Source organism: Oryzias latipes, chromosome 16, assembly GCF_002234675.1.
Source record: "Oryzias latipes chromosome 16, ASM223467v1".
In the NCBI taxonomy this organism is placed as follows: domain Eukaryota; kingdom Metazoa; phylum Chordata; class Actinopteri; order Beloniformes; family Adrianichthyidae; genus Oryzias; species Oryzias latipes.
Window position 1 is genome coordinate 16195813 of NC_019874.2, and position 15813 is coordinate 16211625.

The 15813-nt window shown below is 38.4% G+C and overlaps 1 protein-coding gene across 2 annotated transcripts; it reads right to left on the bottom strand.

The window, feature by feature from the left end:
• Positions 1 to 740: 740 nt before the first annotated feature.
• On the bottom strand, positions 741 to 15680 carry tax1bp1 (Tax1 binding protein 1). Of its 2 annotated transcripts, XM_004077825.4 has the most exons (18): positions 15580 to 15680; positions 12547 to 12740; positions 9837 to 9939; positions 9349 to 9539; positions 9103 to 9261; positions 8221 to 8369; positions 8032 to 8122; positions 7192 to 7377; positions 6846 to 7097; positions 5476 to 5646; positions 5264 to 5336; positions 4673 to 4791; positions 4435 to 4560; positions 3805 to 3891; positions 2919 to 3117; positions 2700 to 2845; positions 1975 to 2060; positions 741 to 1688 (listed from the first exon to the last, which is right to left on the bottom strand). In XM_004077825.4, the coding sequence occupies exons 2-18, from the start codon at positions 12721 to 12723 to the stop codon at positions 1490 to 1492; spliced, it is 2514 nt and encodes an 837-aa protein (XP_004077873.1). In that variant the 5' UTR covers positions 12724 to 12740; positions 15580 to 15680; the 3' UTR covers positions 741 to 1489. The 2 variants fall into 2 exon arrangements, with proteins under 2 accessions (XP_004077873.1, XP_023819660.1); XM_023963892.1 differs by lacking the exon at positions 3805 to 3891.
• Positions 15681 to 15813: the final 133 nt, after the last annotated feature.

Genomic DNA, 15813 nt, shown 5'->3' on the forward strand with positions numbered 1-15813 from the left:
AAAGAAAAAAAGAAGCTGTTTTTATACACAAAAGGACCCAAGCACTTTTCTTTAAGGATGCCATTAAATGAAGTTTTGCCAAAATGGGATTAATGTAAATGGAGAGAAGTGCATGTTCTACCGTAATTCAGGGATGTTACAGTATTTCATGTCATGAGTATTTGAATGAAAAGCAAAGTTGCTTTTGTTTGACTGACATTTTACTCAGTGGCTGGTCGCCAAGTGAGCTTGACTGATTTGTGTAGTAAAAATGTGTTATTTACACACACAGACATCGGTTATTCAACAAAGGGACACTCCTATTGTTGTATACCATCAAAATAGCATTCACCATTCAGTTTGTGCCAAAAAGACTTATTTTAATGGAATGTTTCATGATTTTCTTTACATTTTATTTTACCGTAAGTTAAATCCTCATAGGAAGAATGGTAAAGCTCTAAATAAGTTGCAAATGTTTCACAATATTATGCCGTCACTTTGGAGGAAAATCTTCGATATAGTCTTCAGTGAATGTAAAGTCATGTGTTAAGTGCATTAAACCAAAGTATTTTTATATTTTTCTGAAGCCAAAAACTTAAAAAAAAAATGTATAGAAACAAAAACAGATGTACTGTATTTGCAGAAAAAGCTGCTTCATGTAAACTTTTGTAATATTCTTTTTCAATAAAAAGCTTCTGCTGATCATTTGTCCCGTGTGTGTGTTTGGTATTTTTATTTTACAAAGTGACTTGGACACAACAAAGTTTTAAGAGACTTTATTAGTTGTTTTTATTATACATGAAACTCACAAAACTAATGAAAACAGTTCTCTAAATGAAATAATTTAATATTGGAAAAGAAAAAGGAGAAAGTTCAACAGAAGCTCTGCATGCACGGATTAGCTGATGATATGAAAATATTTAGAATTTTATTTTTTGTATGCAAAGAAGCTGAGATTTTTAACAGAAGGAAACAAATCTAAACCAGTTATGCTAAAAATAGATGATTTGAAAAAATCTGGTATGGATATAATCACTGAAGATTTATCCCTGACTGTGTAAAGTGAACCAATGCATCTCTGCTTTGTACATTTGTACATTAATGTTTAAGAAGAAAGTATCTGTGTGTTTAATTGCAAGTCTGGTAAACACATATCTCTTTTCCCTGATTTGAAATACAACCTGTAGCCTAAAAGATCTGTGGGAGCCAAAACCATTTAAAATCGTCCAGTTACACATCACACAATCCTTACCCTCTACAATGATTCTTAAATTCAAATAAAGGAAAACGTTTTAGCTTTTATAATTAAACAGAAAACAGACTCAGAAGCCCTGCATACACAATTAAGTAATTCAAAGTATGACCTCAAACTGCTTCTTAAAGTAAGAAAAGGAAAGGCAGTATAGTCCTAAAGACAGGATTGCCATACCAGTACATGCAGAAAGAGAGTGAATAATTTCAGTGGTAGACAGTAACTGGACAGACGGATGTTCTGATTCTCTCCGTCTCTCTAGTCAAAGTTGAGCGGCTGGCCGTCAAAGTGGGTGAGCACGTGGTTCTCAAACACCTTCTGGTCGCAGTCCAGCGGGAACTGCTCGCTGCACATCGGGCAGATTTTCCAGTGGCTCTCCACGTGCTCCTCGAATTTGCTCTGGTCGTAGTTCGGCGGGAAGATGACCTCACAGAGGGGGCATCGCTTCATGTCCATGCTGGCGAGAGGAAGGAGACAGCAGAGGAGAAAGAAAATGTCACAAAACCCAGAAGCACGACCTTAAAAAGAGCTTCTGTTTGACGTGAGGTGGGTGGCCGGCTGCTTGGCTAACAAAAACTTCAAACACATCTAACAAACCAGATATGATCATGTTAAGATGTGTCAAGTTTGGATGGCATTTATAGGAGCTCAACTATTTTATTATTTTCTTTTTCCAGGTAAATGTTGATTTGATTTGAAATAAACTTCTTACTACTACTACTACTACTATCTATGCTGGTTACCTGGGGTCAAAGCAGAAGGCTGCCTGTCCATCATTCACAAATGGGCTCCGAGTTTCTGCTGCAGTGGGCTTTTCATTGGTATTAACCTAAAAGGATGGAAAAAAAAAATAAAATAAAGGAAATGTGGAAAGTTAACCCTCAAACACAAACTAATGAACTCCACAAAATGTCAAGATACTGGGTGCAGCTGCCCCGTTGCACATAAACAAGACAGCACATCATAATCCATGTTATCAAAGCTACATGCACTCTGATGTGGCTCCTGTTAAAGTATGGAACAGGAAAGACATTACTGCAAAAGTTCAGAGGGAAATCCCAGTCGGCAGCAGATGAGAGCTGTACATAAATGCTCCAATTATCCTTTTGAAATCGTACAGTTTCTGTCAGACACCATCAGCCATCTTGAACTGCATGTGTTAGACTCGCACAGTCCTTTGAGAGACGACTCTTCTAGATGTTTCTGACATAATAATTGTCTTTTGAATGTTAAGGAACTTTTTTTTCCAACATGAATTAATGGTCAATGGAAAAAATGCACACATCACTAATATAGTCTTATTTAATGACATAAAACTGCATTGATTTTGGAAAAATTTGAGGTTTCTGTTGGTTGGCTAAACACTGACTCGTCACTTTTTTTTTCTTATGTAAGCATCTTAGCAAGCACTGGGTTCAGAGGGTCCCAGCTGATTTGAAAGGATTAGATTGTAGCCGTGGATGCTTACATTGTTGTTTTCCTCCGACTCTTTATGGCCCTCAGGCCGGCTGGGGTTGCGGGTGGGTTGGATGCACACCACGTTGCTGTCCCAGGAGGGAGGGCCCACGGGTGGGAGCCTGAGCTGCTCGTTGGAGAACTCCTCTTCCGTCTCGTCTGCAAGGAGATGGGTTAGGAGCAACGCTTTCATAAACAACCGTCAATGCAGCTCGTGTCGCTTTTGGCTCACCTTTTGAATCCAAGATGGAATACGGGTTCCCAAAGTGCAGCTTGCTGGGGCTCTGAGAAACCAGCAGAGGGGTGGGGGTGTCCTGGGTGTAAGGAACAGGGTACTGCAGGAACAGAGGCACGCTAGTCTGGAGCTCCTCCAGACTGCTTTTCTCCTTTGCCCCCTGTTCTCCTTTTCTACTGCTACCACTTTGTGCCTCCTGAGTAACAAACAGTAGAAGTGGTTAAAAATCCTTCCTGTATTCCTTCTCTGATTTTCAATTTAAATGTACATTTGCCAGTTATTTTCATTCAAGTGACATTGTACAGAGAAAGTGAGGGTTTCAGGGTCTAACTGTGAAAAACGCACCACTTCTTCCCGTTTAAACCAGAGTTTACTTAAAAAAATAATCATCGGAACACAAAAGGTGCCTCCCTGACCTATAGGAAACCACATTCCCACATCATTTCAACTTTGGTGGTTTTACAAACCAGGAAAAAAAACGTGTCTGCTTGTCAAAGCAGAGCTTTATGTCCTGTCAAAATAAAAACTTTAATTAATGACAATTCCATTAAAAAAAGGATCTCTACTCTATTTTGAAGGAGACAGTTCCCAGTTTTATTGTCACTTGCTGACACCAAGATCATTTACAGTCTAGACCTCTAATTGGACGATGCAGCTCTTCTGAAATAATCTTAAAGGACCACTTGAGGTACGTGACAACCCAACTTATGCCAGGAATAGTTGAATGAAAAAAAAAGGACTTCATTTACTTTGCATCTACAATTAGAGACATTCTGAACACAGACCAGATTGAAAGTGGGGAGATGGCAGGAGCAAGGCGCATTTTGGGGAATTTTTATGGAGCCAGAACTTTGTAAAACAGAAAATTAAAGCCGCCACTAACCATCTCCAGTTTTTCCTTCTCCTTCAGAATCAGCCCGAGTGTGTCCTTCAATTCTTTCAGCTCTCGTCCCTTCTCAGCTACCTGACTCTGAAGGAAACAGAAGACGTTAAAACTACAAAAAACAAAATAAACTTTTTATTCATATACTTTTATTAAGTGCTGCTGATTTAAAAAATGTGTTACGAATGTAGTCAGCCCTCAGTGAGACGATAATTGATTGCGGCCATAAAAGCTTTCCTTTTGCAGAGTTCTGATTTACGTGCGACACAGCTCAAAGCAAAACAACCTGTTTGAATTCCTCAGAGACACTAAGCAAATATCCGTCCGACCCGAGCCAAGCACAGCATTAGCCGGGCCGGACGACAGAAGACTCCTCCGAGCCGAGCTTTGGTCGTCTCCAGAGCTTGACATAAATAGCAATAAACTGTCGTCTAACAGAGAGGCCCGCTCATAAACCACACTGTCAGAGCCACTGTCTTCGAAGAGGGAGATAGCATCGAATCCTTGATCTTTGAGCTAGACCAGCTACACTCCGCTCAGAAAGGTTCGAGGACGGTGCTGCTTTGAAGACAGCGAAATACAGCCGACAGTCTGAGTGGAGCTTAGCGTCTGTATTTCAGCCACACTGACCTTGTAACGATCTTCTTCTGCTGCCAGCTGCAATTTCAGGTTCTCGTTGATCTTCAGCTGCTCCTTAAATTTCGCCTCCATCTTAGCCAGTTCATCAACAAACATGCAACTACGCTCCTTTTCCTCCTATTTAAGAACAAACAGTGGCCCCCCTCGTCATTTTTTTCCTCTTACATTTGAGCTCTAGATGATCATAATGTGTTGAGCAAACATGACCGGAAACCAAACGTTTTCTTACCATCAGCATCTGCTTGTATTTCCTGTACTTGTCATTCCTGTCAGACGCCTCTCTGCTGATGCCTTTCAGCTTCTCTTGGATGATTGCTTCCAGCATGGGATCAGCAGAACCTGGACTTCCTGTGGAGACACAGGAGGGGGGGAGGGGGGGGGATCAAGACATATAAAGCACCCAGTGTCTGCTTATCTACATAACTAGATCAAACACAAACATGATACATAAACATTTGTTGCATAAAAATAATAAAAAACTTCCCTAATGCTGATTTATTCATTAATTTTTTTAACTCAAAAACCAAGAAGCATGGTTGTAGAATACAATATTGATTTGAAAATCTATTTCTTTATTTCTGCCGACTGGAGGAAAGTCAGCAGCTGCTCTCTGGTGCAGAATCATAAGGATAAAGCTAGCAAGATTTTCAAACTCTTTGACTCTCATTAACTACTGTAAATATGAATATTGTGAATGTAAAAGAATCTGCCAAAATTACTGAAATGCAATCAATCCTGAGTTTAGCTTAAAACAAGGAAAAACAAGGAGTTAGGCTAATTCCAACTACGCTGTGTCAACATGTGTGTTAAGACATCAGACCTGGAACTGATGTGTCTGGACTTCCTGTTGCAAGAACCATGGGAACATCTTGTGCTGAGATTTTCTTTGGCTCCTAAACGGACAAATACAATTTTGGGAATCAGCATAAAACCTTTGAAGGAAAATGTCTCAACTGAATCTTGGTACAGAAGCTTGATCCAAAATAGTATTTTCTTTACATGAAAATCTGCCTGATGTTCAGCAGAACCTACCCCTTGCTGGTCAGACAGTTTAAGCACTTGCTTCTGCAGTCTCTGGCATTCCTTGTATTTGTCCTTGTAGTGCTCTGCGGCCATGTGCAGCCGCAGCTTTAAGTCCTCCACCTCTCTCTGCAGCTCCGCTGCCACAGCCAGGTCTGCCGCAGCTTCTCCTTCTTCTTTGGCCTTTGCATGGGAAACAGGACGAGGAAAACAGGATCAGAACCTTGACGGGACAGTTCTGATCCATGTAAAAACTACTCAATGAAATGGTTATTTTTTTGTCCTCTAAAGAAACTGGAATATTAAAGAGACTCAAAGATGTCTGAAGTTGAGTCATAGCAACTGGCCTGGAGACTCAAACATGTCATCATTTATTATTGTAATCATTAGAAAGTCCATGTGACGTGTTACTCCAGCCTTACAAGGTATAAGAACACCTATCTTGTGTTAGATTACAAGGTTTTTAAAGAGTTAAATATAACTGTTATGTATGCAAACCTTTGGTTTATTGATCAGTTTTTATTCGTTAGCAAAAAATAAAAAATTAACTTTTTTTGTCAAAAAAAAAGGTTAACACTTCAGAAACCTTTTTTCAAAACAGGCATTTTTTTTCTTCTATTTATCTGCTAGTAAATAAATTTGTTTCATTTGTAAGGGACTCCTCTGATGCTTTTATTAACCTTGTCAGATGAAAATGTACTGTTTTCAGTCATTAATTCACACAACACAACAAACCACCATAAACTGCTGTAGCTGCAGGCAACAAACAGCACCAGGCTGCTAATATGACACATAAACTGTTCAAAAGGACCCAACAGATACACAGATAAATAACAGCACTGTCCCCATCTCCTTCCTTGATGTTACCCATTAGCTCCTTCACCAAGTTGTTTTCTCTTAACCTTTAGGCCAAATGAGCAGAAAACTGTAAAAAGTAAGTAACAGCGGAAGCATCAGCTCTCTAAGTAATGTCCGTTTGTATCGCTTAGATAATTAGCAAGTCAAAGGTTTTTTAGCTGCAGGTGTTGATGCTACATATTTTTGAAATGCTTAACAGCTAAAGATTTCAAGATAACCAAAACACATAGCTGATGTATTTTCATTTACTTTTGCTTATTAGTTGTTTTTTTTGGGTTTAACAAAGAATTTGGCAGACTAAGAACTGCTGTCATGTGACACGAATGATCAGTCAAAAGTAACTTCATGGTCCTCGCTAGAATTTGATTTTAAAAAAAAAACATTTAATTTTCCAGAAAATGCAGCAGGTAATACTAAGTAAATATTTCCAATTGTTAAAGAATCCTGAATCTTATCTATATTCTGTTGCTTCGTTTGTGTGAAGTTAGCTTCAAAGCTTCAAACTCTTTGACCTTCGTCCTCACCGCTTCCTGTTTGGCCTCTGCCTTCAACTGCTCCACCTGGGCCTCCAGGTGGACGCACTGCGACTGAGCGTCAGCTTTGGCCTGGCGGAGGGCATCTGCCTCCAGCTTCATCTGGTACAGTTCAGACATGGTGCGGTCACGTGCGCTGGACGCGTCTCTTAATTCAGCCGCCAACAAAGACGACTGCTGCTGTGTGGCCTGGAGCTGCTCCTCTTTCTGTCGAAGCTGCTCCTTCAGAGCCTTCATTTCACCCTGGAAAAGCCATAAGGTGAAGTGTTTTCACATCTATTAAATATAAACGATTATTATACATGTGCGTACATTTTAAGGACAGAATAATTCATACCAAGGGGGTAACTCTGGCCAGGATGTCCCTGTGCTGTTTCTCCTTCTCTGTGAGGCATGCCTGCAAGCGTCCCACCTCCTCTTTAAACTGAGCTATGGTGTTTTCCTTGTTCACATCTACAGACTTCAGCATCTGCATCTCTGCACTCAGCTTAGTGTTCTCCAGCTCCCGGTTCTTCAGGTGAATCTGGTGCAAACATGGAAAAGTGAGCACAAACTCAAAAGATGCAGCAAATCACAAGCAAAGTTGAGTTACACAACTGTTGCTTTTGGACTTTTAAAGAATTTCACATCTAGATAAAACCGTTAGACTAAGCGAGGCATGATCTCAATTACAGAAGACTCGGATAGCCCCATAATGTTCTCCTCTCGCAACAAGCCCGGCACGATGGCACAAGTTAAATTAGATATGGGTTTCTGGCTGCTTTTCTGTGGCGAGGCACTCCCACTTCCTGTGTAGTGGCCACCGCAACACAGACACACGAAAACGATACAAACCAAGGAAAGCTATGCGGACACTAAATTGCTCTACGGGGGGTTTGTGGAATAACTGTGTCAGCGTAAAAAGACATGAAAAAGAAGAGTAACTCAACGTTCTAAATGTAATTATTTTAGCCAAGGGAAAACTTTGTGACAAAATTCATATAATATAAGCGGTTGTTAGCATCTTATTAAGAAAATATTGCATCAAAATGACAGACTAAAGCCTGACTACCCTTTTACTTTATTCTTTAAGGGACACTGTGTCTTATTTAGGGTTTAAAATTAAAATCGTGTTTCAAATGCAAGTGAATTTGGACTGTAACGAAGGAAAAATGTCTTAAAAATAATAATAAATTACCTTGTAAAGCTCCTTCTCATCTTTCTCGTTCTTTAGGTGAATTTCAAGAGCCTCCTTCTCTGTTGTGAGTTTCTTCACTTTATCTTTAAGGCTATAAGAGATGGCAAAAAATATGTCACAATCTGTAACAACTATGCAAGAAGGCAAAAATACAAAACAAAACAAAAACCCCCCAAGGCTGTACTTTACCCGTCTAACTCAGTTTCCTTTTGAAGGCCTTTCTGAGTGACCCCAATGAGATCTTCCTCTAACTGTACAATTCTAGCTGTGGCCTCCTCCAGTCTCCTCTTGACCTCCTCTTTCTCCTCCAGCAGGGCTTGGGAAGAATGCTGCACTTCCTGGAAGAAAAAGAACCGCAATAAAGTTGGAGAAATGCTTTAAAATCATTTCTAATTGCTAAAACAAACAATAGTGTGGAACCACAAATTGGGTTTGGACTTAAACAGATTTAGGAACACAATTTAGGAAGTACTAAGTAATCCCTGCTTTAAGGTAGGTAGTTAAGTTTTGTATTTATATCTTTGATTCTAAGTTAAGTGAGTCAAAATCACTAATAAGAGCTGGAAAAAAGTGTACTTTGAAGATTAAATCAAATGTTTGGTATTTGTTTATGTGAAGAATGTTGGAGTCCCCAGATTCACACAACATAAAACATTCCTATAAAGTATATTCATAAAATTAGCACCCTTCAGAAAAATCCCTAATGATATTTTCATCTCCAAAACTTTTAAAGAGATAGATTTATGGCCGCCAAAGACGAGATGAATTATTAAAACTTAATGTTATGCTATAAAAAAAACAGGATTTTATGTTGCTGGTTTATTTCTCAGTGATTTATTTGTTTATTGCCTAATAAGGGCAGACTTCTTCGCATGGCTCGACTGCTTCACTAGGGGGAGCTAGGCGACTAACAAACCAAAAAAAAAAAAAAGGGTTTGAATGTCAAAAAAAACAAAACAACAAAAGACCACTGACCTTTTTTTTTACATGGGCTCCTAGTTTAACACAGAGAAACATTTGTCTCCATTTGAGTTGTGGAGCACATGGCTTCTTAAAAACATGACTGCTTACTTGGTTCTCTCTTCTCAGCTGGGTGCAGGTCTCCTTCTGTTGTTCACACTCCTTCTGCAGGGCTTCCATCTCAGCTTGCAGTTGCTCTTTCTCCTGCTCAAGGACAGCCATGTTTTTGAGGAGCTCATCTTTCTCTCGCTGTGCTTCTTCCACCTTTTGCTAATCGAAACACAAAAGAAACACACAGTGTTCACGTTGTTTACAGATTTTGTTCTGGCAAAGAATTCCCTAGCGACGGTGCCATACCTCAAGGAAGCTGGCTTTGGTGGTGACTACAAGGATGTCCGAGTTGCATTCGTCCTCCACTGTCAGCAGCTCGTCCTCTGTGGGGCTGCTGGCGCGGAACAGGAACGGCGTGCTTGCGCCACGGATCTCACCTTTGTGGGTCACGTAACAAAACTGGTAGAACTCGCCGTCGTCGTTTGGCACATAGTATCCTAAAAGGAGAATTAGGATTCAGTGAGGGACATTCAACTACATTCCGAAAGTCAGCCCAGCCCACACTGCACATGTGTGTGAAAGTAATGTAATATGTGCATTTCATGCAACTTTTCCTTCCTGTTGAGAGAGTTCTATTAAAAGAACAGCTTAAAGGCAGCTGCCACTCAGACGTGAGTGTATGACATGACCTTTGAACCTTTAGCCTACTAAAATGTTAAAAAATCTCTGTTTGGCTGTCCTGCATACAGTTATTACAGGGTGTGAGATTCATGGCAAACTATGGATGATCGAACCTTGAAAGACCACGGTTCGGTTGACTGCAGTTCCCTCCACATGGTTCTCGGGGAGAGGAGACCACAAGAATGTATAATAGTCCCTCGCCGTGCTCCAACCAACCTGTAAGACATTTACGAACTTTACCTCACCAAAACTCACTTACTACATCAACATGAGATAAAACGAACAAATAAAGTTTGCTACAAAAAAAAAAAAATCATGTGGCAAAATTACAGCAACAAGTCGCTTCCTACCGGAAGAGGGAAATAGGTGAAAATTTTATACACGGGCAACTTGAAAATGTAAGCCCAAAATGTAATTATAAGTATTTTATGTGTTGTTAAGTGATGTTTCGTGAGGGGGTGGAGTGCAGAAAACACATCCATAACTTCAGACCAATGCCATAAAACTGTCAAACTAAATCAGAGTCACATTGGACTGGCTGGTTTTTGGTGCACACACGACTTCACGACAAGGCCAGTTCAAAGAGTTTTTAACACCCACAATCCATATTAAAACATTTAAATATTCCTCAAAACAACTTCCATGAGATGGTGAAGAGCAGGAATAGGACGACTTAATGCGCTCAGCCTGCTTACAACATCTGATTTCCTCACCTGTGTGCAAACAGCCTGCAGCTACAAGCCTGTGAGTTTTCCTCAGAGCCAGAGATAGAAAGCTCTTGTGCCTTCAAAACCCCCAATGTCAAACAGCAAAGTCCCAGCTCCCAGCAGTTAAGAACAGGAAGCAATTAAAACATGTGCCTAGTTAGGGAGTGTCATTACTGAAGGCTAGCCCTTACCAGCATACTCATTAGAGGCCGAGGTAATGCTGCGTGAAAACTGAGAGGAACTTAAAGCAGACTGGTATGTGAGTAAATAAGAAAGAGAGAGGACTAGCCTAAAAAGAAGGAAAAAATAGGATAGATGTTGAGAAGAAAAAGCCAAGGGGCAAAACTACGGTAGTTCTGTGACTAGATGACTACAAAAAGTTTCAGGGGTCCATGGAGAAAGCTGGGGAGAAAAAAGAAGTGAGTTGGATTAATGTGGCAGGAGGTTGTGCATTGTCCATGTGCCAGTCAGCCCATATAAACTCAAGAATGAGTTGTTCATGAATCACAGAGGCTGTGATCGGAAAAGTGCCGTTTCCTGGTGCCTTTGATTCATATGCTTAACCAGATCCGTCCGAAAGGCCAGATTTGAGTGTTTTACTGCTTTTATGTTTTTTTCAGCCAAACTGAAAACCTTCCAATCAACAGTCTTGTGGCACAGCATCTCACAGTTTGGTAAATCGGTCTTTAATGAAGTTTAACTTTTTTTAAGGTGCAGACAAAAATCTGTCTCTTATCTAATTTTGTAAAAATCTTTTCATATTTGAAATTACAAAGGTAATCATTTCTTGACAATTTTATATTTTGATCCTCTCCGTTGTCCTGCATTATCTACTAGCTGTTGTATCAGTTATTGCCAGTCTTGCTAAGGTGTCACACTTCAGAACAGGACACATCTTAATCTTACCAAATATACACCAATTACCAAATCAGATTAAAATGATGAACCAAGAACATAGGCACAACATGAAAAATATATCAAACAGGATAAGATTTTTATGATCAATGTCCGAATAAACAGCTTTTCTGTGTATTTTATGCCATTCCAGATAAGAGACGCAGAGAAAACTAGAAAATGTAAGATTGTCTACTGTGTTTCATTTAAAACAGACAATTATATCTTGAAAATAAGACTTTTTTCTTCAGCAAAGCAAACATGTCAATAAGTATACATTTAAATATAATAATAATCCCTTTATTATATATGTGTCTATGTAAAATCAGTGAAATAAGTCTTTTTTAAAACAATGGTTGAATTTTTTGGTAAAGGTTCAACAAAAAAGATCGGACAGAAAGGATTAAACTCAAAGTCAGACTAATCTCATTTTCCCCCTTTAACTAATCCTTAAAATAGAATAAAAATAACAAATCTCACTTTTATAGGGTTAGAAGTTTTTTTCACGATCAGGGAAAAGCCCTGCCAAGGTATGGCTCCTGGTTATAAATGGATAATTAAGAGTGATTCTTTAACATCTACATTAATATAAGAAGGAAATGATAAACTCTTCAACGTGTTATTTTATGTGATCAAATTCTAAAAGACAATTTAATCATTCAAACCAAATAACCCACTTTTATGGATCAGTAGTTCCATGGACACATATTTAACGTAAGCAGTACAACTGAGCAGACAGCAGCGCTAACAGATGTTTTATTCTTTGTGTTGCCAGTGTCAACGTTTATCTTATCTACAGTTCATAAAACCATGTTTTTTAGAGGAGTTTTGCTACACTTCAGCTGTGGCTGAAATGAATAACTGCCACTATAATGGATTGAATACGCTCCTATAATGAGATCCATATGGGACACTGACATAGTGTGGCTAAAATGCCTTCCTGCCTCAGTCAAAACCTGTTTTGAAATATGTGACATATAATAGACAAACTGAAAGTATCTCAACTATTCTGATGTCTGTACTATAGCAGCCACACTTTGAAGCAAGATTCTGATCTTTGCTGTCATATGCTATAATGCTTTCATGTTCAAGTTATAGCTAAGTACTAGTGATGCCATAGAAACTCCCCTTTTCATGACCCGTTAGATGTCATACAGTATCAACCAATACAACATTACAAACACACTGTGTTTAAATACTGATGAAAAAGACATTTATTTACCTTAAATATGCCAACCCAGTCCTTTGGATGTGGTATGATAAACTGCGTCAGGGTGTAGTGACACTCCAGAGCTGCGTGGGGCAGATAACTCTTCCCAACATTTTGGAAGACCACGTGGGCAAAATTTGATGTGTCCATGTTGTTGCTCAATGAAGTTCTATCCAAGATCAGTGCCATTAATCATTCAGCAGTTGCTTAAAAAGAAAAAACATTGAATATAAACATTTTATTTTCAAATGCATAGCTGAAAAGAATCAAATGCCTTTGAAATGAACTATAGATCTGTTATTCAAAAAGAAGAAACTACGTATATGAAATCTTCAAAAACAGTTTTAAAATGTCCATGTTTAAATGCTAGATTTAAAAAAATTAAGTGATTGCGTATCATTTAACAAACTAAGACCTGGGGTCTACATGCCTGGACATCACATTTTGGGTTATTTTACCACAATAGGTAATTCAGCTTAACTGGAGTCATGTGACTACATGTTCGGAGGGTTAGCTAAAATTTTAATTGGGTCTTAAAATGTTAAAAATGTTTAGGTAATGACTAATAACTAATGCCTTGCAAGATCTTGGAGATCATGATGCAAAAAAATCAGTGATCACCTGTACTTATGACATGTATTTGACGTCCCCACTGAAGACAGTGGATTTGTTTAGGATGACCTCCACACAACAATTTCAGTTTGTCATTCACAGTTTTTCTACACAAAAGTTTATTCAACTTGGGAATTTGAGCACAATTCATTTTAAATGTATATCTGTCTGTGCTTGATATATATAGTTGCATTGTTTTAGCATATCAATTTGTATCTAATTTAACCCTTTTGTGTCATTTATTGACTTTCCTATGGTCAGAATGCAAATAGTGACCACATTTCAGACACACATGAGTATTTACAACTCTAACTTGTCCATAAAACAGTGTATTCACTGTTTAATGACTCAGTTGAAATGAATCATTTCCCCATCAGTAAAAAAAACAATTTTCTTTAAGGAAATGTAAAAAAAACAGGTCTGCAGGCTAAGCAGTAAGCTACAAGTCCAGTTGTTAAATAGTAAAGTAAATATCATTTTAACTGGTTAACAATACAAAAAAAGTAAATAAATAAAAAAACAACACTCAGGATATTTATTTAGCTGTTGCTTAAAAAAAAAAAAAGAAAAAAAAAAGGGGGGGGGTTCCATCTTGACTTCAGGGGGGTATTCCAGGAAGCACGTTTAAACTACCCTGACCTGACTTTAACCCTGAACTCTGGCTGAAATCCGCCTGAACTTGCTCACTCTGGGTATGTCGGTTCCAAAAGACCGGATATGAGTAATCGTAATCACGCTCGACTTGGTAACCCTGGGTTAATGCACGTGCACGCCGAGTACATAAAGACATTCTCAATGGATCGCTGATTTCCAGAGTCACCATGGAAACGAGTGGAGAACAAAAGAGAGCGCTATACTTTAGTGAGACGGAGTCTGAGATTTTAAAGATGGCGTATGAAGATTATACGTCCATCAATAAAGTAATACAGCGGCATCATCAGCAAAAAAAAGAGTTTCTGCTTGGAGACAAAGAACGGACAAAGTAAACGCACGAGTTTCTATCTCATTTCTATTTTCATTGTGATGCATATACATTGTATAAATTATCCAACTTAAATGAATTAATTCAATTGGTAACAACTCAATATTTTTTTCACAACTCAAATTTACATATTTATCAAACTAAATGTCATATTACTCCAATTCAATTACCGTACATGTTTTTTCATCTTAATTTATTGTACTTCTTGAACTCTCATATGTCTAAGTTTGAGCCTGCAGATATACTCATTTTTATAACAATAAAATGATTAAAACAAAATGGATCATCAATTTGAAAAGTAATGACATTTACCACACCTCCGAGTTAACATTAAGTTAACTAAGAAGTAGGGCTGCTAAAAAAACTCATCATCCTCTCCCTCCCTCTCATTCATGGTGCAGAAAGAATTCAACATAACAGGATAAAATAACTCAGCAAAACACAGTAAAACAGTCCCCCACAATTCCTTGCGATGCCGGCCTAACAGCTACACCAAAGTTACACCTACTTAATTGAATTAATTTGAATGAAAGTAAAATAACTGTCTGATAACTACGTGTTATTTTTAAGCAGACTTAACTACAAAAAAAAGAACTATCTTAACTGAAGCAAACAATTAAGTTAGATCAAAGTAAAAAAGTTTATCTTTAAACATCTATACATGGTCTTGTCAGCCTCTCATGGTGGAAAATGTATTATCTGAGCTTCTTCATCCACTCATCTTGAAATGGACACGTCATGCTCCTTCACCTCTCTGAAAACAAACTAACCTTCAACTAAACCTGCTCCAGACCAGGTTATGTTCAGAGCATGAGTTGCTGGCACCTTGACATACCCTGAAACATACCTCTGTTTTTGGCACCGAAAGCTGAGGTTATCCGCTTCCTTAGCCTCAAACTTACCGTGGTAACAAACATAACCTGCTTTCTGGAATACCCCCCCTTAGGACTTCATCGTGATAAGGCCTGAAAACAAGTCAAAAACTGACAAAATATGTATTACCTTTTTTTAATTACATTCTAACTGACCTAATTTGACTTTTTTTAAATACGATAGTAACAAGTCAATCATTGCCAAGAAAGTTCTGGAGGAGGCCTAGTGATCAAAGGCTGATCTATCTACTAACGAAGCTATTTAGCTAGTTAGCATTAGCCACGCTCTTCAAGATATACATAACGCTAACGCTTTTAAAAAAGTAATGTAGCACACACCTTTTTCAGCTTAACATTTTAAATGTAAATCATGTCAAAAGCTGAGCTTTATAAACGTGGATCAAACCGTTTCAGTTGGCAGAAAATAACATTAGCTCATAGCTGGAGGGGGGACAAGGTTATTGTTGCTAGTATGACAGTTCGCAACTGCGTTTTTTCGAAAAACTTCTAAATATACATTAAAAAAGATAGGAGGAAAACGTTTACTAACATTAAGAAAATAAGTCTTTAGTATTTTACCTTGCTGACATTCTGAAGCCCAGCGGAAATCCAAATGATTAGAAGAAACTATTGTTGACGCAGTTCAGTGCTTTCCCTGGGTCTTCTTCCGGGAATAACAACAACATTACGTCATTTCCGAAAAAGGTTTTGGATTGACAGACAACTTTTTATTTACCAATATAGGGGTTATTTATAAAAAAATTATGTTCAGTATACTTTTAATAAAGACAGCAATTAAAATGGTAATGTGAA